Here is a 26,537-nt window from a genome sequence, read left to right as displayed (position 1 = left end):
AAAAATCCCAGTGTGATTTTCATTATTCACCTATAGTAAAAAAAAATCTTTACATTTTTATTATGTAAATATATGCTGCTTCAAGCCTTCCAGCTTGCAGCCTGGAGCAGCCTGGCTAAATTAGCAAGTCTTTTGGACCCAAAATGACCGCGCTTTACTTATTCCAAATAAAATTATATTTATGTAGGGAAATGAAATTATTTTGTTTTCAATATTAGAGCCAGCATTTCCAAAATTATTATTATTATTACTTTTCATGTAAGGACTTAATTCAGGCCTTATAAACAAACACACTTAGACATTAAACAAAGACTTCACATACAATCACACAAATCAAGAGTGAAACCCGGGGTTTTAGAGATTAAACTGTGGCCTGCTTGATCTTAAGTAGGGCTACCTTAATAGGAACGAAATAAGGATATATACTAAACAGAGATCTTTCTCGAAAAATCTCAAGATGACTGTATGAGATTTCTGTTCAGGAACACCCAAATCAGGCCCCCCTTTTGCCCTCTTTTCAGGCAATGGAGCAGGAAGGAAATAAAATGATCTAAAACATTAAAGAAAAATAGATAATAATAGAGAAAGGGAAGAGAATATAGTAAAATAAGTCTTATGCAATTGCTCTTGTGAAGTGAGTCTCTCATCCAGAATCATGGTGTCTCACCAGTCATTCAGGGATCCACCGAGGTGCTTCAGCAGACCTAGGAAAAACACACACATATTCTCAACCCCATAAGAGAATAGGATCTGGCCCTTGCCAGATTCCTGTGAGTGGGTCCCTCCATTGCACTTCAGGGAAGGCTTTCCTTGCAGGGTTCCAGAGTCTCTCTGGTGTTGAATGACCCTGTACATCAGTATTCAAAAAATTTAAAGTAGGCCCTGGCCAGTTGGCTCAGCGGTAGAGCGTCGGCCTGGCGTGCGGGGGACCTGGGTTCGATTCCCGGCCAGGGCACATAGGAGAAGCGCCCATTTGCTTCTCCACCTCCTCCTCCTTCCTCTCTGTCTCTCTCTTCCCCTCCCGCAGCCAAGGCTCCATTGGAGCAAAGATGGCCCGGGCGCTGGGGATGGCTCCTTGGCCTCTGCCCCAGGCGCTAGAGTGGCTCTAGTCACAGCAGAGTGACGCCCGGAGGGGCAGAGCATCACCCCCTGGTGGGCAGAGCGTGGCCCCTGGTGGGCGTGCTGGGTGGATCCTGGTCGGGCGCATGCGGGAGTCTGTCTGACTGTCTCTCCCCATTTCCAGCTTCAGAAAAGTACAAAAAAAAATTTTAAGTGAAAGGAGCATGACAAAGAATATTTGCAGGAGTTTGAGGGTATAATTCCCCTTTTTTTATTTTTTCCAATTGATTTTTAAGTGTTTGATGTGCACGTTCTACAATGCCTTGACCCTGGGGATTGTAAGGAATTCCTGTCCTTAGGTCAAGTCCAAAAGTCTGACAAAATGTAGTAAATGCTTTTCCTACATATGCAGAAGCATTGTCAGTTTTAATCAGTTTAGGAAGTTCAATAATAGAAAATGCATACAAGCAATGAGCTATAACATGCTTAGCAGCCTCTTCTGTTCTGACAGAGGTTACTATAAATCCAGAATAGGTATCCACTGTAACGTGGACAAAGGACTGTTTGCCAAATGAAGGTATATGAGTAACATCCATTTGCCAAAGTTGTCCCGGTAGGAGTCTTCAAGGGTTAATTCCAAACGAAGGGACAAATTGTAGTATAGGACACCTTGGACAAGATTTAACAATCTGCCATGCTGCTTCCCGAGAAAGTTGAAACTGTTTACGCAGGGCTGCAGCGTTCTGGTGATGGATAGTATGAGACTGAATCGCTTGATCTGTCATGGTTGCTCCAATAATTTTCTTTTGGGTAGCTTGATCAACAAGGGCATTCCCTTGCGCTAAAGCTCCAGGGAGCACGGAGTGAGCTTGAATATGTCCTATAAAACACGGAGCTGTATGTTGACGTACAAGTCTTTGAAGAAGGAGGAACTGCTGAAATAGTTCCTCATCAGCAGTTGTCCCTAAGATAGCAGTCTCTATAGTGGAAACAACCATAAGTAAATATCTGCTGTCTGTATATAAATTAAAGGAGGAGTATGGCAAATGCTGAAAAGCCATGATAATGGCATGTAATTCTACTATTTGGGCTGATTTTAAGGTGACTGTTTCAGTATAAAGTTGTCCATTGATTATTAAGTCTGCTATTCCTGAGCTGGATCTGTCAGTAAAGATTGTAGGTGCTTCAGGAATGGGCTCATTAACAATTGTCTTAGGAAATATAAAGGTAGTAATTAATGAAAATTGAACTATTTTATCAGCTGGGTAGTGAGAATCAATTTGGCCTGTAAAATTTGCAAAAGTGATTTGCCATTTTGTGGAAGTTTCCCAGAGCCATTGTTGTTGATCCTTTGAAAAAGGAACAACAATAATTTGAGGCTCAAAACCTATAAGCTGTAAGAGTTGCCTACGCCCCTTGATAATCAAGGAAGCAACAAGATCAAAATATGGAGATAAAACTTTCTTAGGAGGACCAGCTAAATGAATCCATTCAATAGGACCTGAAGCTTGCCACAATAGTCCCATTGGAGTGTAACTCGAGGGACATATTAGTAAGGCAATTGATTCCTCAAGATTTATGCGTTTTAATTGTGCTTGCTGCAAGGCCTTTTCTACAAGCTTTAAAGCTTGTTGTCCCACAGGTGTAAGTTGCCGAGGAGAAACTGGTTCAGCTGAGCCTCTAACAATATCAAAAAGTGGCTTCAGTTCTCCAGTAGTTAATTTCAAGGAAGGTCTAAGCCAATTAATGTCTCCTAACAGTTTCTGGAAATCGTTTAAAGTTCGCCAATGATCTGTCCTGATTTCTATTTTCTGTGGGCGAATTTGTTGTCCCTCAATAATTTGTCCTAAATAAGAAAATGGTAAAGATTGCTGTACCTTTTCAGGAGCTATATAAAGTCCTGATTCTTTCAGAGAATATTCTAGTTGTTGCAAAATGGTCAACACAGTGTCTTTATCTGGATGAGCAATAAGAATATCATCCATATAATGAATTATGTATGCCTTAGGGTGCTGCCTTCATACTGGAGAAATGGCTTGAGCAACATATTTTTGGCACAAGGTAGGACTGTTAGCCATACCTTGAGGCAAAACTCTCCACTGATATCATTTCATTGGAGCCTGGAAATTAAGTGAAGGAACACTGAATGCAAAATGCTTGCAATCATGAGGGCTTAAAGGAATAGTAAAAAAGCAATCCTTCAAGTCAACAACTACAAGGTGATAATTCCATGGAATGGCAGTAGGAGAAGGAAATCCTAGCTAGAGAGGACCCATAATTTCCATAGTCTTATTTATTACTCTCAAATCTTGTAATAGCCTCCAGTTTCCTGATTTCTTTTTAATGAAAAATATAGGCGTATTCCATGGACTATTAGATGGTTCAATGTGCCCAGGCTGTAGCTGCTCTTGTACCAATTGAGCAGCTGCCCTGAGTTTCTCCTGCGAAAGGGGCCATTGGTCTACCCATACAAGATTATCTGATTTCCAAGTAATTGGGTCTGCACAATGCATTATTGGGATAGCAGGGGCTACCAAGGCCCCTATGCTAAATTTTGATATCCTAATCCACGTCTTCTGGTATTGGGTGCCACTTCTATGGGGGTGAGAATTCCTCGCTGTTCTTTCCCTAGTCCCTCAGTGGACAAAAAAATCCCTGACCAAGCATTTGAGTGCTGACTAAACTATTAGGACTGACAAGCAATGCCCCCATATTTTTCAAAACATCTCTACCCCACAAATTAACCAGCAATCCAGGGAGCACATAAAGCTGAGAAAATCCAGAATGACCTTCTTTATCTTCCCATTGTAAAAAACTAGAACTTTGTTGAGGGGATTTACTCTGCCCTATACCTTGTAATTCTGTGGCTGCTGCATGAGTGGGCCAGGAAGGAGGCCAATGTAGCTTTGCAATAACAGATACATCAGCCCCAGTATCTAAAGTCCTTTAAATTTACGCCCTTGTATTGTTAGTTCCATTTCAGGGCATTCCTGACCTATTTTTTGAATCCAATAGGCAGTATCAGTGGAGCCAAATCTTTGATTCTCTCAGGGTCCCTTTAGCAGGATTTGGCCTTGTCTTAAAAGAGGTAAAAAGATTAATTGAGCAATTTTCATGTCAGGGGAGATAGTGACTATATTCTTCAAAGTGTGAGCCATTACTTTAATTTCCCCTGTATAACCCAAATCTATTACTCCAGGAAGAACAACGAATTCTCTCATAGTTAAACTACTTCTGCCTAACAAGATTCCTACTGTGTTACTAGGAAGTGGCCCAAAAATTCCAGTGGGTATGGCTTGAGGTCCCATCTCTGGAGTTAATATGAATTGGGAGGTGGGACCAAGGTCCAGTCCTGCACTGCCTGTTGTTGCCCGGGATAGTTGGGCAGTGTTTGGCCTGCTGGAATCTGAATTTGCTGAGGAAACACTGACATCGCCCCTATTGTTTGATGGGGCCGGGGAGGGCCCCATTGTTCATTTCCCTGCCCTTCAGTAGTATATTTAGACCTCCCCTTATTCCCCCAATGTTTCCCTTGTCTACAAAGTGGGCAGAGGTCCGGAGCCTTAAGGGCTGGCTGTCCCTGAGGGAGAGGCCTAGACCAATATCCAGGGGGAGCAGGGCAGTTTCTAGCAAAATGCCCAGAACCCCCACATTGAAAACAGTTTCCACGGGCAGAAGTACTTCCCTGACCTTCCTTCCTTCACTTGTTCTGTCCTTTATCAAAGTATTGTCCTGGAAATCTTGCCTTATTGCCTGTGGTAAAAGCAAAACTTTGCATGTATGAAGGCCCAACATCGGTGCATATTCTGATATAGTCCTCTATATCTCCCTTCTTGCGGTGAGGCCAAAATGCAGCCTGACAAGCAGATTTAGCATTTTCATAGGCTAATTGTTTTATTTAAATCTTTCCCACATTTTTATCCCCTACTATTTTTTCAACTGCTTGAATTAGCCGTGAGACAAAGTCTTGAAATCGCTCGTCTGCACCCTGCCTAATTTTACCAAATTCTTCCATTTTGGTCCCTGGAATAGGCAGGCATTTCCATGCCAGCATGGCTATCTGATTAATTATATCATAAGTAGCTGGTCGATGCTCTAATTGAGTTGCCATATGAGCATATTGTCCTTCTCCAGTTAACATATCTACAGTAATAGCAACCTCCTCTTGCTGATTTTTCTCATCCTGCTCTACAGCCTTTTCGTGAAAGTCTGACTTCCACAACAAATAATCACCCCCGGAGAGACAAGCACGAGCAATTGCCTTCCAGTCATTTGGGGGAAGAGCATTTGCACTAACAGTATCTAATAAACCAAATGTAAAAAGGGCAGTAGGCCCATACTGAGCACAAGCAAGTTTAATCTCTTTCATAGTTTTAAAAGGTACAGGTTCATGTTCTCGCACTAGTCTCCCCATATCATCCTCTCTTTCCACAACAGGAAAGCTGGTAAAGCCATCGTTTATTGTTTCCCCTACATTTTGAGCCTGGTCTATAGATTGTTGGAGAGGGGATTTCCCAGATTTTGAGCTATAGACTCTGCAATCAGCCCGATAAGGGAACGGAGGAGCAGAGGGTTAAATGTAGGAAGGAGCTGAGGGCAGTGGAGGCCCCGTGGCTAAGGCAGCCATAGCCACGGACTTTTCATCCCCCTTGTCATCCTCAGACTCCAAGTTATCCTTGTTTTCACAACCCTCTGTTTCCAGCTCACCCTGATACTCTTCAGACAATGAGTTGTCTTCATATGGAAACATTTCTACAAAAAGGTCTCTTATTTTTTACCCTATCTGTCCCATATTCTTTTACTCCCGACTACACTTTCCCCCAAAACTTTCTTTACTCACTGTGCGCACTTCACTTTGGGGAGTTCCGTCACCTTCCTTCAGTTTTAGTTTCCTTGTACTCATACTCAAGTTGTCTGTTCGGGTGCCACTTGCCGCGGACCAGCGCAGCTCCTAATAACGGTGCGGAATTAAAGAAACACACTTGTCAAAACAAAAACGATGGGCCCTGGAGGACTCTTCAAAATGCCTGGCAGTATCTGAGTGCCTCATAGCCCCAGTTCACTTTATTATATAGACCTATGCAAATCAAGGACCTTGATACAAAATTGCCCATCCAAGGCTAAGACAGGAACTCTCCCAAGGCATAAAACAGGATGCATTAGTGAAATCTACCAACATCCGAAAACAAAAAGTCAGAGGAAGGGCATGTATATTGCTTCCAGCAACCCAAGGAAGCAAGTGGAGTGGGTGCAAATAGTCAACATCAAAGCCAAATATTGAGATGGAAGGGGGAGAATTTAGCCTTTTGCTAAGCCTTGAATCTACAATGGCTATTTGCCATTTATAGTACACAACAAATCCTACTGGTTCAGTCTTGAAAAAGAAAAGTAGAAATCAACCACTTTTTATCTCACCACCCCTGTTATCACTCTGGTCTAAGCAATTCTGGTGACTTCTTGTCTATATTACTGAACAGCTTTGTGACATTTCTCCCTGCTTTCTTCCTTGTATAACCTGTTTTCAGTACAGGAGGAAACAGTGTGATCCTTTCAAAACCACCTAGATCATGTCACTCTTCTTCTTGACAGCCTGTAATTGTTCCTCATTCCACTCATTGTAAAACTCAGAGTCTTTCTAATGACTTGTAAGGTGTTTTACAATCTGGTATCTTTCCTTCTTGGCCTTATCTTCTAGCATACTGCCTTCACTCACTGTGCTCCAGAGCACCCCTTTCCTTGTGTTCCCCAGACACACAGGCCTCTTGCTTTAGAGCCTTCTGCGCTTGCTGTTCCCATTGGCTGGAGTGCTCTGTTCTCCCCAGGTATCCTGTGGCTAATGCCCTCATCTCCTCAGACTTCCTTCAGACATTACTTCTCAGTGAGACCTGCCCTCCACTGACCTAGTGTATCCCTGCGACCTGCCCAGCTGTCCTGTCAGTCTCCCGTACCTTGGTTTTTCTTTTTTCCTTAGCATTTATGATCTTTAAACATTCTAGATAATTTAGTAACCATGCCTCTTTCCATTGTCTTTCTCTGCTGCATTTTCAGCTACCTGAGGACATGGGTCTCTGCTTTATTCACTGGCCTATCTCATGTGCCTGGCACCATGATTGGCCCATAGTAAGCACCCAATAAATGTTGTTGAATAAATGAATGAAATGTTATCGTTTAATAGATAATGCCTTTATCATTCATTCTTAAGCTAAACATGAAATATATTCTTATAAAGACTTTTTTCCAAGAACATACCCTTGGGGATTAATAACACATTTAAAAAAATATGTTTGACCTCCTGAATGGTATTGTGTTACATATTAGAAGCCATGTCATACTGAGTAGACTACTAGGTATTTGAAGCTGTGAAGTCCATTTTCTAGACTATGAGATCTATAAAATATCATGCTAAAATAATCTAATCGGGCCCTTCATGTCATCCATGAGAGTACTCCTAAATATACTGAAAAGATATAAACCAAGAAAAGCTTACTGAGGACCCAGCATTCATTGTTCAACTGGGTATGCCATTATCAGTTTGATGGAAGACAATGAAGCAGTCTCTAAAGCTGCTACAGAAACTAGCCTTGCTGTTAGTTACTCCCACGGAGGAGGGTGAGCAGTGACATCACTCCTCTGGGCAAACCCTGACACATTTCAGTGGAGGAATATGCCATGCCATGCTGGTTCAGTCCGTGTGCTGCAGAACCACATTCAGGTTATTTGACAGAGTCAAGGCTTTATAAAAGCACTAGCAGCTCCTCTATAAGTCATTTATTTCTATAAAGTAGAGAAGGGAGACCTGAAGTCCTGGGAACAACATGGGGGCAGATACTGCTGGCAAAAGGTCTATTCGCACCTTCTCGTGTTTCATTTTGTGTTTGTGGCAGAGCCAGAGCGGCAGAGTCAGGCGGCTAACGGGTTTCCATCACTGTGACAGCGCTTGGTGGGGACCACCTCGCCTGCAGTTATAGACCTGGGAGGCTAAGCGGTTTCAGACTTTTTTCCATAGCGCTCACAGAACTAAAGCAGCTGAAGAAAGTATGAGTGCTGGGCAAAATGCAGCCAGTTTCAAAGCAATTTGAGACAGCCATTTTGGATGAGCCTCCACCCACCTCCATTTCTAACTAAGAGCCACATATTTGTTAGCTAATGGTTGGGAAATCCTGATAGCCTTCTGCATGCTGACTCAATGTGTTCTAACCTGTAGGTTTTAGAGTGTTTGCTCTAGTGGAAAATGGGACAACAGAAATCTCTTAAGGACCTTAAAAGGAGAAGTCATGGCTTAGTAATAATGAAAGGTTTGATTCATTCAGGGAGGGACATTCTTTTTCTAATTTGTGAGCTTTTTCTATTTTTATTATCTCTTTCTAGGTGTCCAAATTACATAGGTCGGTGGGGAAATTATTGGTACATGGGAGACAAATGTGACCAACTCTGGAGTACACTGGACCTGATTTTAGTAGCAGTGCTCCCTGGAATAGGACTGGCTTTAATAGTTGGTGTAGTGATCCAGACTGCCCACTACTGTAAAAAGAAGTCAAAGAAGAGCGTAAATGATCATAGGTAAGACATTCCTAAATGCCTCCTAGAATGATGGGAAATCTCTTGTCAGATCAGTTAATGAATCAAGAAATAATGTAGATCATTTATCACGCCTACACTCATATATTTTCTTTCATATTCATCAACACTTAATTATATTTAAATAAAAGTCCAAATAACCAAATACATTTTGGTCAGAATACAGATAGAGCAAAATCTAGGAAGTTTCTTCCCCAGATAAAAGCCAAATGTCATTCACTAAAGAATGATCCTACTTTAGTGTTTTCCTTTCATTTCTGTGCAGCATGCATATTGTCTTGAGTGTGTGTGTGTGGGGGGGTGCTGCTGTACCTCCTGCTCACCCCAACCACCCCCCACAACAATGTCACAGAAATGCAAAGAAGAATCCGGTGGCCTTGGGTAAATCTCTTCATTTCATAGGGCTTCCATTTTCTCATTTATAAAATAGAGATTGTTATAATCTGGCCCATGTACCTTACAGAGATGGTGAGAATAATACCGAAAGCAACAATCCTTTACAGAGGGTTTATTACATATGTCAGCTTGAATTATAAATGTTCCATACCTATCAATTCATTTAATCCGCACCAGCATCCTATAAAGTACAAATGAAATTACCAAAACACAGATCAAATAACTTGGCTGAGGTTACAGGGCTAAGTATGTACCCAGACAATCTGGCTCCCGGGCCTAAACTCTTAACCCCCGTGCTATAGGAATGGAATCTCATAAGATAAAACATTGCTTTGAAAGCTGCAAAGCCCTTTTGCATACCCTTTCTTTCTTTGCTTAAAAGCAAACAATGCCCTTTATGCTTTGTACTGCCTCTGAACCATAGAGATATGAAGGATAAGTACAAGTAGGGTAAAATTTCCTCAATTTTATACCAGTTAATTCCAAATAGCATCTACTTTGAAGTATCATTCTCTAGTAGCAAAATAATGTTACCCTGTATCCAATATGAAGTTAGTTTGAAATATTACTTTAAAATTGGAAGTAGCTGGTAATGTGAGCCTCACATTTCTAAAAATAAGCTTTCAAATTGCAATAAAATCGACAGTTTGAACAGTCTTAGATATTTGCTTCTGGGAGGGGTGGGATAAACTCTCCAATGTTTCTGTTATTTCAAAATCCTAATCTTTGTTTAAACTATCATTCCATACTCTTTAAAGTACCGTGTGGTGCACATGTGTATATGCATAAAATCAACATTAATCAGTATGATGATGGAGGGAGACTTGGGATGGTGAACACATAATACAGTATACAGCTGATGTATTATAGAATTGTACTCCTAAAACCTATAGAATTTTGTTAACCGATGTCACCCCAATAAAGTCAATATGAAATTTAAAAATAAATTAATATGGAGAATTTCATATTACCCCTTGACATGATTAGAAACCTCCTGAGATTTAAAATAATTATTATCATTAGAAATCATACCTGTAGACAAGTCATCTTTAAAGGATTTTCCCCATCTTTTCTGCTCCACGCTTTCTAGAACACTAGATTTGTTTTCCAGTCATCTGTCTTCTACTAAATGGCTATGACTTTGAATTAATTGCTTAGCCCCTATTTCCTCTTTTATAAATGAGTTGGGTAACATAATTCCTACTTCTCCATTGCTGCGAGAAGCAAATAAAGTCATTAATGGAAAACCACACTGAGAAGCAAAGGCAAAACAAAAGGCTTGATTATAAATCAGGAGAGTAGTAGTGTTCACAGCATTTGGGCTTCTTTATTTGCTTTCTGCATAAAGAATTAAACTGCCTTATTTTTCTCTAGTTAAAATATAATTTAGTTCAAAGTCCTTGTTTTCCCTTCTGTCCATTGTGAATTGACAAAGTGATTCTGTAGATACTGTGGGAGATTCCTTAATACAGTGGAGAAGTATGGTACTGGAACTGGAGTGACTGGGACTCAAATCCCTGCCCCAAAAGACACTGACTGTATGGCTTCAGGGAATTTCCTTAAAATTTTTTCAGCCTCAAGTTTTCTCATCTGCAAAAATGGAATTAACAATAATCATCCTGTAAAATTTTCTTTCTTTCTTTCTTTCTTTCTTTCTTTCTTTCTTTCTTTCTTTCTTTCTTTCTTTCTTTCTTTCTTTCTTTCTTTCTTTCTTTCTTTCTTTCTTTCTTTCTTTCCCTTCCCTCTCTCCCTCCCTCCCTCCCTCTCTCCTTCCCTCCCTCCCTTCCTTCCTTCCTTCTTTCTTTTTTAATGAGAGGAGGGGAGAAATAAGGAGACTCCTGCATGTGCCCCAACCAGAATCCACCCAGTAACCCCCATCTGGGGCTGATGCTCTGTCCATCTGGGACCATGCTCCCAACCAAGCTGTTTTTAGCGCCTGAGGTGCAGAGATGGACCATGCTCCCAACCAAGCTGTTTTTAGCGCCTGAGGTGCAGGCTCCATGGAGCCATCCTCAGTGCCTGGGGCCAACATGCTCAAATCAAGCCATGGCTGCAGGAGAGGCAAAGGGAGAGAGAGAGAGAGAGAGAGAGAGAGAGAGAGAGAGAGAGAGAGAGATGGGGAGGGTTGGAGTAGCAGATGGTCGTTTCTCCTGTGTGCCCTGACCAGGAATCAAGCCCAGGACTTCCACACGCTGGGCCAACACTCTCCTACTGAGCCAACCATCCAGGGCCAGGCTTCTTCTATATATTCAAATAAGGTCCTAGCCAGGTTGCTCATTGGTTAGAGTGTCATCCTGATTCTGCAAAGTTGCTGGTTTGATTCCCACTCAGGGTATATACAAGAATCAACCAATGAATGCATAAATAAGTGGAACAACAGGTAGATGTTTCTCTCTCTTTCTCTCTCTCTCTTCCTCTCCCTTCTTATTCCTAAAATCAATAAATAAAAATTTTTAAAAGTATATTTAAATAACATAATATAATTTGGTGAAATAAAGTGTTATTTGAAATTTACCTTCAGGTGCATCAACACTAATATGTATTAATGGAGGGATAGAAAGTATAGTAAAATGTTAGTGATAAAATTGAGGAGGTAAATGTATGAGCCTTCACTGTAAAATTTAATTTTTCTATATGTTTGAAAATCTTCATAATAAATTGTTGGGGATAAATCAGACAGTTAAAACACTTTGAACATGGCAATCATTCAACAAATGATAGCCTTTATTATGATCTTATGTCAGGTACACATAATAATAGAATCTTAAGATGAGAGGACTCATTTTGTGTGGTCAAAAATTAGTTTATAAAAATTATTTGTAACTGCCTGACCTGTGGTGGCATAGTGGATAATGCATCAACCTGGAATGCTGAGGTCACCAGTTCTAAACCCTGACCTTGCCTGGTCAAGGCACATATGGGAGTTGATGCTTCCTGTTCCTCCCCCTTCTCTCTCTCTCTCTTTGTCTCTCTCTCTATCTCTCCCTTTCTCCCCTCTCCACTCTCTAAAATGAATAAACGAAGTCTTTAAAAAGTGATTTATAACTAATTAAGCAAATGCTCTACCTTAACTATGTGTTTTTATTGCTTGAACTTGCCAGAGAACAGAGTTCATCAGGACTCCAGCCTCAGCATAATCCTGCGTATGCAGTGGACCCTGCTCTGAGACCTTCAAATCCTGATCCAGGCCAGGTAAATACCAAAATTCATTTTTCAGATAAAGTAAGTTTACAAAACACACCAAAGAGAGAAAGGCTTTATAGAAATAAAAAGAAAATTGGGAGATTAAAAGAAATAGCCAGAAACAACAAAATGAGGTGTTATCAGAAGATCAAGTTACAGCAATAAGAGACAGTTGATGACAGTTTATCAGCAGGGTACAGACAGGCCCAGAGCAAATTACAACTGGAGTGATGTCTACTTCTCTCCTTCATAGTTTCCAGGTAAAATCTAGCTAAAATATATGCCAAAGGCAGGCTCAGGGAATGTTAAGACATATAACAAAAGAGAAAGGAAGGGATTAAAAGAGAGCCACAGGCCAGAAAGATCTGGAGAAGACAAGAGTTTGAACCATGACGCTTCTTTTTCTACTTAGCTGAAAATCTCCTTTGTATCCAATGTGTTATCAGTAACGCAGATCCTCTGAAATGGAAGACTGATGGGGACCTTTTCCATTCATTTTACTTCAGGGATGACTCTAAATACAAGAGAGGTCTGGATGGCATACTCGACCACAAGGATCAGAAGCAGCAGTAAAATTTTTATAGTTTTAAAATCAAACAAATCACTAAATATACCACAGAAATCATTGTTTGTTGTGAGAGTTTAAGTCCTAGAATATACCAGTTATCTCTATATTTTAAGGAAGATATACAGTGAGATGAAATAATTTGAGCCTCAGTGTTCCTGACATGGAACATCGAGGCCAGTTAAAAAGTTGATAAAAGAGTTGATGGCCTGACCAGGTGGTGGCACAGTGGATAGAGTGTCGGACTGGGATGCAGAGGACCCAGGTTTGAAACCCTAAGGTCACCGGCTTGAACGTGGGCTCATCTGGTTTGAGCAAGGCTCGCCAGCTTGAGCCCAAGCAGGGGGGTCACTCACTATGCTGTGCCCCCCCATCAAGGCACATATGACAAAGCAGTCAGTGAACAACTAAGGTGCCACAACTATGAATTGCTGCTTCTCATTTCTCTTCCTTCCTATCTGCCTGTCCCTATCTGTCCCTCTCCCTGTCTCTCTCTCTGTCTTTGTCACACACACAAAAAAAGAGTTGATGAATGAAGGCTAATAATGGTCAGATGATATTTTCTACTTATAAGTCAGAACAGTTAAATATTAGGACTTAAATTACACTCTGTTAGGAAAAGTCATGTGTGTATATTATATACCATATTTTTAAAAAGATGGTTAAGATCCTCTAGGACTGGTAAATAATGTTGATATCTACAAAAGGTTTACTTGAAAGTTGCCAAATGGCTTTAGTTGTCAGATTTTTTCTTGAAGTGACCAATTGTTTGGTAGGTGGATCTGAAATTTGAAGAAAAAGTGTATTACATAAAGTTATTGAACACAAGTTTTATTCATCATAAAATTTATACAACTCATCACGGTCAAAACTGCCATCCATTACCTTGCCCTCATCTGTGTCTGATGACAAATCACTGTTTTCAACAATGAGTGCAAAAACAAGTGCAAAAAAGCAAGAAATGGAAGTAAAATATCTACAACCACTGTATAAGATGCACCCAGATTTTAGACCCCAAATTTTTTGAAAAAGGGTGTGTCTTATACATGGGGAAATATGGTAACTTACTCTTTGCTTCCCTGATTACCCCTGCCACCCACCTACATTTCAGCTGTAGTTGACCTCATCTTCTCTCATATCCTTTTTATTACTTAATGCTATACAAGCTCTAATTGTGGATAAAATTCAGAAGTAAACCAACTATAATGCCTATCATTTAGGGTATGCTCAGTAACTGTTGCTCTTCCATTCCACAGGCCTGATCCTTCTATGGCTAAATGTGTGCTTTAGCCCTGTTAAGTCTCTCTGAACACTTCCGCTGTGACTCTTCTCTCTTCAGTGCTGTGACCATTTCCTAAACTTCCCTTACCTGAGGATACCACGAGTGAACCACCATGCCTTTTCTCAATCTACCATATTCTTCCCTTCCTAATTGTCTCCCAGAGTCTGGGGAATTAGAAAGCAGAAATGCACTAGAGGTTTCACAATTTAATAACAGACTAGGAAAGTTTCGGTTGAGTTAAACTGTTTAGAAAGGGGTCCAGGCACACTGTGCTCTAAAAGTACATTTAAAATATTGACTTTGGCATGTGATGACTTCTCAGAACCTAAGGCCCAGTTCAAGTTTTCAAAGCATTGAATAATGCTTTTTCATGCAAATTCATCACCATTTTCTTTATTCAGCTGGCTCACACACACAGAACCCAGAATGAATAGGTTTAGTCTGAGTTCATTCCAAGGGGTGTGGGGGAGGGAGAAGAGGGTACAGGGGAGAAAAGGGTGGGGGGCGCAGACTTGGCTCAGAGTGGTGAACACACACAGTGCAGTGTACAGATGTGTTATAGAATGGTGCACCTGAAACCTCTGTAATTTCATTAGCCAGTGTCACTCCAGTGAATTGTCAACGTTAATCTTCTCTAATTGACTTAGCCATTAGATTTGAGTGAGTGGAGATAATACTACATATTTGCTACCTTTTCTTTACCCTGTCCCACCCCTTACTCTTACATTTAGCCCAAAGTAGCCTGTAACTTTCAAACTGTTACAATTCTAGTGCGAACATACAATTACAAATCACAATCTATATACTTTGTGAATCGCAGGCAGGAAGGTGTACTGCCCAGTTTGGTCCTGTGAGAAGAATTCACCGTGGACCACGACCTTTGTTATTTTTTGACAGAGACAGAGAGAGAGTAAGAGAGAGGGACAGATAGGAACAGACACACGGAAGGGAGAGAGATGAGAAACATCAATTTTTCGTTGTGACACCTTAGTAGTTCACTGATCACTTTCTCATATGTGCCGTGACCGGGAGGCTACAGCAGACTGTGTGACCCCTTCCTCAAGCCAGCAACCTTGGGCTCAAGCTGGTGAGCTGTGCTCAAACCAGATGAACCCGCTTTCAAGCCAACGACCTTAGGGTTTCTAACCTGGGTCCTCCGCATCCCAGTCTGACGCTCTAAACACTGTGCCACCGCCTGGTCAGGCTGGTTGTTGTTTTGATAATAAATATGTTTTTGAAGTTTATCTGCCTTTAACCCTTTGAGTAGTACAAAAGTTCATGTATGTTTTCGTGCCTCCTGACCATCCAGAGTAATTGGAACTAATTTCATTTTTTGAAAAAAAAACAACAAAAAAAACACAACTCACTCCCAGGGGTCAGTGAGCATGAAAAAAAAAAGAAAAAGAAAAAGAAAAAGCTCACTACTCAAAGGGTTAAACCAAGCTTACATGGCTCTGGCCAGATAGCTTGGTTAGTTAGAGCATCGTTTTGAAGCACAGATGTTGTGCATTCAATCCCCGGTAAGGGCACACACAGGAACAAATCGCTGTTATCGGTGTTTCTCTCTCTCTCTCTCTCTTCCTTCCTTTCTCACTAAAGTCAATCATTATATATATATATATATATATATATATATATATATATATATATATATACACACACACACACACACACACACACACACACACACACACACCAAGCTTACATGGCATGGTTCAGCAATTTCCTCAGGCTATATCATATTTGAATTACTTTCACCTGGTTAAAATATACAGCAACTATGTCAGGTTGCAGGAGGGCTATGTTTGTTACATAGAGACTCAGGAGTGGGCATCATCTGTCAGGTTGCAGGAGGGCTATGTTTGTTACATAGAGACTCAGGAGTGGGCATCATCTGTCAGGTTGCAGGAGGGCTATGTTTGTTACATAGAGACTCAGGAGTGGGCATCATTTGAAGAGCATAGAAATAAATACGGATATGCCTTCAAAAGTGTATAATATGCCATACAATGCAGGAAACAAATACTGAGAAATGCCCACTAAAAAGGAAGAGCACTCTAACAATAATGTTTTCTAAATTTGACAGTAACAATCACAAAGCTACCAAATTGCCAGATTTATTGTATTTTCAAACAGAATATATTGAGAGTGGAAGATCATAAACCTTAAATTTTCTATTTACTAAATCCAAGAAATTGTTCTTCCTAGAAAGTACATGAAAATAATATGCAGTCTTTCTTTACCTGAGAATCTATCATAATTTAACTATCATTTTAGAAGTTGTTTATATCATCTTCCAAGAGTTAACCGTTCTCAGGCATTCCGCTACAGATGACCCTGTGCCAACTGTGACACTCTCTGGGCCATTGCTATGTTTGTAGTATGCGTTATCACTTGATGTGAACATTGTTAACTCTACCTTATCAGGAAATTATTGGTCATAATTTCCTTAATATTTGCATAGTTCAAGCCTTATGTTATGCAGTGCATCCAGTTCATAAAACTAAGTTGTTCAAGACAACCAGTTATATAAAGTGAACTGGAAATCAGCAAGGTTGAAAAAATGTGTTTTACTTTGATGATTTTTTTTTTAAAGCTCCATGTTTTTTCTAGGACAAGAATGATTAACTTGGCCAGCAACAGCAAAGGAATCTTAGTAATTGAAAACTAAATATTATTCTGCAGCATTTTTTTAAAAAAAATCAATGGTGCAAATATTTAGTTTCCACTAAATATTAGTTTAATTGGTTCAAAAGATAATTAACAGCAACCTTATGCACTGATGAAAAGCAAATAGTACATCTTCTTATTGTAGGTTAATATTCACAGCAGGAAATTACAATTAGAAAAGTCATGAATTATCCTTATGTTTCTCCCTTTCATTTCAAAGCTTTTATTTTAGTTGGTATGAAGCCAGGTGTCGTAACTTGAGAAAATCAGGAATTTCTATATAAAAGTGTTAACCGAGTTGGTATTCTAACGTACAATGTAAAACCCACAAAGGTCAAACATTTGTGAATGCAAGTGCAGCTAGAATAGTTGTAGTCTTTAATCAAGCAACCATATATATATATATATATATATATGAACACTATATAAAGGAAAGAAGTTGTCTCTTTTGTTAGAGGTCTAGGCAGGGGATCATTTGTTATTTTTCATCCTATGTCAACATTGCCTATTGAAAACATGGCATCGGATAGAAACCAAGTGCTGAAATACATTTATTAAAGCATGAATGAATGAACAAACACCCCTCCATGAGTTTTAGTCTACTCCTTTTGTAAAGAGTCATATCATCATGTGTGTCTTATGTTGATGATCTGGTTACTAAAATGGGACCTTTAGAGTCAAGAATATTTAGTATGATTATTTGAAACTGCACAATACTGATAGAATAATAAATAGCTTCTCCTGGTTACAAATCATCAATGCAAGCCACTGGTTACAAGGGGACCAAACCTGAGATTTAGCATAAATCTGCGTAAGCCTATTCCCAATCCTCTGTTGGGATCACAAGACAAAAGACAGGGCATTATTTAAATGTAAATTAGTAATCTAATTAGAACTAAAGATTTATTATTTGTTATTTACAGTTTAATCTGAGAAAATCAAATCCATAGACATTAAAGCTTAACTGTGAATATTGGTTTATGTACTAGCATCACAACATTATTTTACTCCTGTACTTTCTTGGTATCTTATTCAAGGAGGTTATTGAAGTATAGTTAATGAATATATGCTTGTAATGTGCAGCATCATTCTAATGTTATCTTTTTCTTGCCTGACCAGTTTTTAGCTGTTTTTGTTTTTTAAGTTAAATTAATTGGGGTGACATTGGTTAGTAATATTACATAACTCAAGTATATAATTCTGTAACACATCATCTGTATATTGCATTGTGTGCTCACACCCATAGTTCATATTCCTTCTGTCACTATACATTTAACCCCCTTTGCCCTCTTCATCCTACTTCTTTTTTTTATTTATTCATTTTTTTAGAGAGGAGAGGGAGAGACAGAGAGAGAGAGAGGAGATACAGAGAGAGAAAAGGGGGGGGAGCTGGAAGCATCAACTCCCATATGTGCCTTGACCAGGCAAGCCCAGGGTTTTGAACCGGCGACCTCAGCATTTCATCCTACTTCTTACCTACCTCTCCTCTGGTAATCATTCTATTGTCTGTGTCTATGAGGTTGTTTTGTTCATTTGATGCTTTCTCTCTTATATCCCACATATGACTGAAATCATATAGTACTTGTCTTTTTTCATGTGACTTATTTCACACAGCATGATACTCTTGAGATCCATTCATGTTATCACAAATGGCAGTATTTCATCATTTTTTTTGTGACTGAGAAGTAGTTCATTGTATATATGTGCCACTTATTTTCCAGTCATCTGTTGAAGGACATTTAGGTTATCTTCATGTCTCAGCTAGTGTGAATAATGCTTCAATGAACATAAGAATACATATAGCTTTATGAATAAATGCTTCTAATTTTTTTCAGGTAGATACCCAGAAGAGGGATCACTGGGTTATATGGTAACTCAATTCTTAATTTTTAGGAACCTCCACACTATTTTCCAAAGTGGCTGTACCAGTTTCCATTCCCACCAGCAGTGAATGGAAGTTCCTTCATCTCCACAAATTCTCCAACAGTTACTAGTTCTTCTCTTATTTTTAATAGTCATTCTAACAGGCGTGAGGGGGTATCTCACTGTGTTTTTTATTGAATTTGTTGGGGTGACATTAGCAATATAATTATATACGTCTCAGGTGTCCATCGCCATTTATCCCCTCATACCATCTAAATTCCCCCACCCCTTTCCCTCTGGCAGTCACCATACTGCTGTCTCTGTCTGTGAGTGTCTACGAGTCTTGTCTATTTTCCTTTTTTTTTTTTTTTGCTTAATCCCTTCACCCAAGCCTAGCAATCATCCCCGCAGCTGTCATTGTGGTTTTGAACAAATGTTTTCATGTTTAGAAAATCTTGTCCTTCCAATTCTTGTGTTCAATCTATGATAAGAAAGTCTGTGTTTTCTTGTCTATATGTTTAGAGTGTAAATACCCCACACCTATAAAAAGAAGAGACAAAATGTCTTTCAGACCCAGAAACTTTATCATTAAAGTTTCTTTAATCATGAAGGTTATTGAAAAAGACATTGTCTTTTGAATAGACCCACCATAAGCATTGTTAGGCATGAATCAATGACAAGAGAAGTTTAAAAAGAAAATAATCATGGCCTGGCCTGTGGTAGCACAGTGGCTAAAGCATCAACCTGGAATACTGAGGTTGCTGGTTTGAAACCCTAGGCTTGCCTGGTCAAGGCACAGATGGGAGTTGATGCTTCCTGCTCCTCCCTCTCTCCTCTCTCTCTCTTTCTCTCTACTCTTTCTCTCTAAAAATGAATAAAGAAAATCTAAAAAATAAATTTAAAAAAAGAAAATAATCACGTTATTAATGCCACACAAAATGTGCCATTTGGATATTTTCCCCTTTTAAAATTGGTCTTCAAAATTGATCTACTTTCTACCTCCATTGCTATTTAAACACTTGAGTTTGGCATTGAGAATTGATTTCCTAAGGCAGTTCTTTACAAATGTTCAACCAAATCAGTGAAGGGAAAAAAAAATCTGATCTGTTTCTTAAGCATTTTGGTAGATTATTTCTGAATCTACTTGATGGCCCATAAATTTATTGGATAAATTATATTTTTATGTTCTAGTCACTGCTGCAACCAGCATGGGGAAGTAAAAACCTGAGTAGGGGTGATGGAGGATGAAGGAAAACACAGAGACATAGATAGAGTTTGGGCAGGTGGGACACTGTGCTCTGATGGAGACACAATGACCCTGAGCCTGGAAAACCCACTTATTTTATATCCTTAAACAAGAGGGCACTGTGCTGGAGGGTGGAGGTGATAGCTACGTAGCACTCTATCCTACAAGCATATCAGGACATCCTGAGCCTCTGGTAGCAGTAGCAGTAGCGCTGTGTGCTTGCCGCCCTGCTTTTGGCGTCAGTGCCACGAACAGCCTTCAGATTGTATTAGTGACCTTGCCCTGCCAGGTCACTCAAGGCCGAGCGAGACCCTTCCTCTGCTCTCAGCTGCACGTGGGCCGATGCACTCAGATGCGGTGACTCTCCACAAGTCTCACCTTTCATAGGTTCTCTTCTCTCCACTGCCCAACAATATCATTCTTTCCCCACTTTACTCGTGTACATTAACTCTGTTTAGAATTCTCTCCAGCATTTGTATCATTGCTGGCAAATATCCTCTCTCTCCCTCACCCTTTATGCAGCTGGCCCATGCCCCAAATCAACATCTCAATATACATGTAAGGCTCCTGTGCTGCAGGGCAAGGTGTGAACCATTGACACTGCACTGGTAACTGGCCCACTGCCTGACTTTCTCTTCAAGCTTCTGCTGCTCCCCGCGCCTGAAAAATTCCCAATGAATTGCTCTAGACCATCTACCTCCAAATTATGTGGTTAAAGTCAGGGTGTAATTGTGCAGGTAAAACGGAGTTTGAATTTCATGGGACAACATGAAAATGTTTTAAGAACATAATACATGAGCCAGACGCCTGGAACTTATTAGATATTAAGTGGTTACTTAAATATTCTGGGTCTGGGGTCTGATGTTTTAATTATTTTTTCTAAGTAGGATTTTTTTTATTTAGGAAATTAAATTTAATGGATGAAATTAATTAATAAGTATATAGGTTTCAGGTAAACATTTCTATAACATTTGAACTGTTGATTGTGTTCTGTGACCAATCACCCAAATTCAAATCATTTTCTGTCACTGTATATTTGTCCCTCTTTCTCCCTTCCCCACCCTTCCCCCACCCAACACCCTCCCCCTGGTAACCACTTCACTTTTATCTATGTCCATGAGTCTCAGTGTATGAAATCATATACTTCCTAGCTTTTTATGTTTTATTTATTTCATTTAGTATAATGTTCTCAAGGTCCATCCGTGTTGTTGTAAACGGCAATATTGTCATCTTTTCTTATGGCTGAGTAGTCTTGCATTGTGTATATGGACCACATCTTCTTTATCCAATCCTCTATCTAGGGGAATTTTGGTTGTTTCCATGTGCTTGTCACCGTGAATCATGTTGCAATGAACATAAGGGTACATGTGGCTTTGTGTATCAATATTTTCAATTCTTTTAAGAAAATACCCACTAAAAAGATTGCTGGGTCATATGGTAATTCTATTCTTGATTTTTTGAGGAACCACTATACTGTCTTCCATAATGGCTGTGCCAGCTTACATTCCCAACAGCGGGTTGTTGAAAGGATTAATGAGATCATATATGCAAACAGCTTGGAACAATGCCTGAATATAGTTAACACTCTCGGAATGATGTCTCTTAATTGATATTTACAGTCATTGAGTAAGTGTAGAATGTACTATGTCAAGTGTCTATCAGGAGAAGACAAGCAGGGTGCTATACCACTGTGGCATTCCAGAAGTCTATCAGTATAGATGGAATAATCTTAGTACCTTGAAAAGCAAACTTCTATAGTACTTTCCACCAACATGTAGTCAAAGAAACGATGTCAATGGTCAGCAAAAGGGGTAGTGGAGGGGGTACATGGTAGTAGCCTGAATTATCATTAAATTTCAACCTCTTGTTCACCAACTATCATAGAATGAACCTGAGCTACTGATCCAATTCAAGAGAGGTCTATAATGAGGCAAGAGGCATTGAGACTCTAGGCTTTTCAGGGCTCAAGTCTCTGTGCCAACATAGAAGTTGTTTGTATCCTACTTGCATCTCCTTGCTGTCCCAACAGATTTCTTCATCCCTCTGGGGTGATCAGGAACTCATACCTCTGTACCTGTCCTTATTGGTTCCCTTAATAAGGACAAAGAAACTCTCTGCATGCTAGCAAGGTGGCTCACTGAGTACTGGCATCTGGACTATAAAATCTCACACTGGCTTCTGACAAAACAAATAACTTTCTGATGTTGGAGGGATGGGTTGGAGAACTAACTGGGCTCCATCTAGTACAGTCTCCCTCAGCTTTAAAGACAGAGGATTGGTACCCTACATCCTCTCAATGAAAAAGAAGGTAGCCAATATCGATGTTCAGGTCCCAGACATGACTAACCTTGGAATAGAAGGTAGCCTCGTGGACAGATCACTGGTTCGGCCTGCTCCATAGCTTATCCCACCAAACCTGATTCATAATCGATGCTGATGGGTAACTGCTTCTGAAAGGATAGTTATTAATTGAGTTGAATTTAGAGGGACACATGGAGAAATTAATAATATCCACTGATTATCTAACTGGTCTTTAACCCCTCCTGACTGGCAATGTGACCCCATCATTTCCCATTTTTGAGCAAAATTTTTAATGAAGCTGAAACTTTAGGATACTTACAATGACAAGAACAGTAATATGTAAAAGAACCTTCCAAATGTATCTCAGTTTGAGTACATCATGATTTTTCATAACCTATAACATAAGCTTAACATTCATAATAATGGCTGAATGAGAGTAAAGAGATGTGGTCAAGACCCTTCTAGACTAAAGGGTCTTTTATCTACCTAATGATACATTGATATAATCAATATGCCTGACCTCTAGAACCTTTGAGCAGTTACTTCGAGATTGTCCACTTTGGGGCCAATCTTGAGAAATATCTTTGAATGCCTGGAAGTAAAATTCCAATATGAAATTCCCATAATGCCAGACAAGAGGTTGGTGGTCCTGGAATCAATGCTTCAAAGACCATGGAACTGGCAGGCTGTCACAGGGGAACTCAGGTGCTAGCCCACCATCTTCACGTTCACTTCCTTAGGAGGTACTTTTTCTACACTGGGTTTAAGCTGTTCACTATTAATATTTTATTGAAGTTTCAAGGTCTGCTTTGAAGGGGCTTGGGACCATGTAGTGGTGCTTCTGAACACTGTCACTTAGAGCAACCCATGTCAACAAGTAGAACCACCATCTTGAATTAGTTGGTCTTTTTGTCATATTCATACAGGGCAACTAAAACCATTCAGGCAGGCTCTCTATCTCATGAGGAAGATTTTTTAAAAGGCAACAGCAGCTGTCCTACCTTGAGAAAGTCTCTAGCCTTAAAAAATTGTAGCAGATGATAAAACTAGGGAAGCGTCACATGATCCTAATCTTCAAGATTATCAGGATGTATGTTCTGGCCTGACTTTTGAAGAATTTTTTTTTTTTCTGCAAACCACTGTGAGAGCTTTGGTCTACAGAGAATACGTGCTGAGAGGTGGACCAGACTGAAGAGATTTAAGTTACTGGCACATAACTGAGAGTGAATGAGATCATCTAGGGAGATGGATAGGATAAGAAGAGAGGGTCAAGAATGAGGAACTGAGACATTTACTATCCATGTGAACTTGAGCAAGTCACGTAACCTCACCAAGTGTCAATTTTATCATCTAAAACATGAGAACAAAAATCACACACCTTGGGATAACTATGTACAGCAATAAATCTAAATGAGGGCTATAATTAGCATTCTCTTGGTTATGAAGTTCAAAAGAGGATGGTTTTAGTTAAACAAGTACTCTCTCATGTGTTTGTGAGCATTAATTTCTATACTGCAAGAATAACTTAAAAGAAAATGCCTAAGTCAAAGAAATGGCTCTAATGGTCAAACTCCTGGGTGGCATTATCACAGGCTGAAAGGAGATATCATTCAATTTTCAATTATTTTCCCCTAAAATCATACCACTTCTATTCTTTTTTAAAAGAGCAGTATGCCTACAGTGCACCAAATTCTCCACCTCTACATTTAAAAAAAATAAAAGAAGGTATATTATCAATCCATTATCTTATATCTCCTTTCCTTCCAACCCCCTGGAAATTGTACTGGGAGAAAAAAAGACGTCTATACACAGACACTTATAAAAAGAGGATATATGGATATATGCATGTATACACCGGATATGTGAAGTGTTTAACGATACATTCATTTACGTAGATATGCATTCAAAAATACCTATTGAGTATAGATTACATGGCAGACACTCTGCTAGGTACTGGGGATGTAATGCCACAACAAACAGTTCTGCTTCTCATGGAGCTTCTAGTCTAGTTAAAGAAAAAACAGAGATCCATCAAATAGTTATAATAATAAATATGAAATTCTAACTGCAATACTTGTTTAGAAGGAGGGCGATGCTAATTGAATTCAAATGGCATGTGTGCTAGAATGGAAGGAAAGAAAGGAAAGTGCTCTCACTTATTCTGTGCCTCAAATAACTTGCCATTCTTGCATCTCTCTGTTTGTTCCCTGTCCCTCTTGGATGGGCTGCCTTTATTTAGGGCTTTTACAGGCATATATTAAGCAAAATAAATTTGTGAAGCAGCCATAAAAAACTAGTTAAAATTAAACTTTCAATCTCTACCTTATGTTAAACCACTACTATTATATTACCCAGCCTGTATGGTACTATATGTAATGGTAGACATAAAAACCTGGTTTCACAGAGTTATTAGCTAGTTTGGGAACAGTAAGATTAGTTTTGTACATCTGTGAGATATTGAAAAGAAAAGCCAAGAAAAAAAACATGATATTTTGACTAAACTTCTAAGCTTTCATAATTTTATTCTTATTTTCTTTTCATTTCATTAAATATTATCATATCCCCAAGTTTTGAGAGATTATATTTTAAATATGTCTTCATAAATAAAATATACAGGACAGAAGGAAGTCACTGGATGACATTTTCCACTTTAACCAGTAGATGGCGGTAATTAACCATTATATTTTTAATGATCCTGGTTTGAGGGGAAGAGCCTCTGGAGAAATTCAAAAACAGAAAAAGAAAATAAGACATATTGTAATAAAATTTGTGAAAATGTGAAAAAAAATTAGAACACCTGTCGTTAAAGACTCAGGGACAAATTTTTCAGAAGACTGTACCATCCATATAAAATTCTGACCATTCTGATTTAACCGAGTTGTGTCACAGTAATTGTATTGTAAAGCAAGAATCAATTGCATAAAAAACAAAAAACCAGAAAACTACAGATGCTGAAGGACCACAACTATCCATTTTCTAAAATACACATAAGTAATGAAAATGCATTTTCCAAAATAATAATCATACTTTTCATCAGGTTGGAAACTTATAGGTGCTTTTTTTCTCTTATTTCAATTTTCCATGTTTTTCAAAATTGCAAATTAAGGATTTTTTAAGTATACAAAATAAATGATAAGTGAGAAATAACCAGAAGAAATTAAAAGAATCAGGCAACTTTGCTTAACCTGTATATTTTAAACAATAAATTAGGTTATTTTCCAGGAAAATATAACTACTTCCAGAAAACATAGTGACTTTAAACAGACTGATATCCATGGACCTAATAGACAAAGCCCCACCCTCCACCAGATAATATGTACACACAAAGCCCACCAGTTTTACTGAGGAATTCCAATTATGTTGAAACTATTTCAGAATATTAAAATTGCTCTGGCCGGATAGCTCTGTTGGTTGGAGCACCATTCTCATAAGTAAAGGTTGCGGGTTTGATTCCCAGTCAAGGCACATACTGAAATGGATTGGTTTTTTTGTCCGTCTGTGTGTATGTGTGTCCCTTCCTCTCTTTCTGAACTCAATCAATAAAAAATATTTTTTAAAAGAACGTTAAAAGAGAAAATTTTCCAAAATTTTAATGGAGCATAACATTGAAATCAAAATCGGAAAAAGATGGCATTTAAAAAGAATACCATAAGGGAGTGATGGCAAAAGCTGAAGGAGAATGAAAAGTACAAACTTCCAGTTATAAAATAAGTAAGTCATGGAATGTCATCCACAGTATGGGGCATTGTCAGTAACACCAAAATAACCTTGTACAATGACAGATGACTACTAGACTTCTCATTGTAATTGCTTCCGAATGTTTGTAAATGTTGAATAACTATGTTGTACACCTGAAACTCATATATTGTTATATTTCAAATATAATTTTAAAACATTAGTTATTTATTTAAAAAAGAAAAATAGACAACCTTGAACCACTTGTTTTTATGAATATATATGCTACAATCCTGAAGAAGATAGTCAACAGTATCTAATGGTACATTAAAAATTAACCCATCGTGATAGGAATTATTCCAGGAATGCAAGGGTATATGATATAATTAATCATATTAATACATTAAGGAAAAGTGTGATCATCTCACAAGTAAAAGTATTCAGTAAAAATAGAAATAGATGGATACTTCCTTAACATAATACAATATATCTCTCCCAAACCAAAAGTCACTATTAGTCATAAGAAACCAAGAATTAATCTGAAATAAGGAACAAGACAAGGATGTCTACTATCACCTTTATTATTTAATAGTATTTGAGGTACCAGCCAACATAATTAGACAATGAAAAATAATAGAGCTATAAAAATTAGAAAAAAGTTAAAACTGTCACTATTTATGTATGATATAATCATGTACATAGAAAAAAAATTGCAGAAA

At 38.9% G+C, this 26,537-nt stretch overlaps 1 protein-coding gene across 1 annotated transcript in view; it reads left to right on the top strand.

Annotated features, from left to right (window-relative positions):
- Positions 1–26,537, top strand: part of LOC136317472 (uncharacterized) — a 73,514-nt gene that overhangs the window by 8,126 nt on the left and 38,851 nt on the right. The window contains exons 3-4 of the mRNA XM_066250206.1: positions 8,428–8,619; positions 12,135–12,225. Of these exons, the coding sequence (XP_066106303.1) occupies positions 8,428–8,619; positions 12,135–12,225 (283 nt within the window). The remainder of the gene's footprint in view (positions 1–8,427; positions 8,620–12,134; positions 12,226–26,537) is intronic.

The sequence above is a fragment of the Saccopteryx bilineata genome, chromosome X (assembly GCF_036850765.1).
Source record: "Saccopteryx bilineata isolate mSacBil1 chromosome X, mSacBil1_pri_phased_curated, whole genome shotgun sequence".
Lineage (NCBI taxonomy): Eukaryota > Metazoa > Chordata > Mammalia > Chiroptera > Emballonuridae > Saccopteryx > Saccopteryx bilineata.
This window is presented reverse-complemented; position numbering and strand designations above follow the sequence as displayed.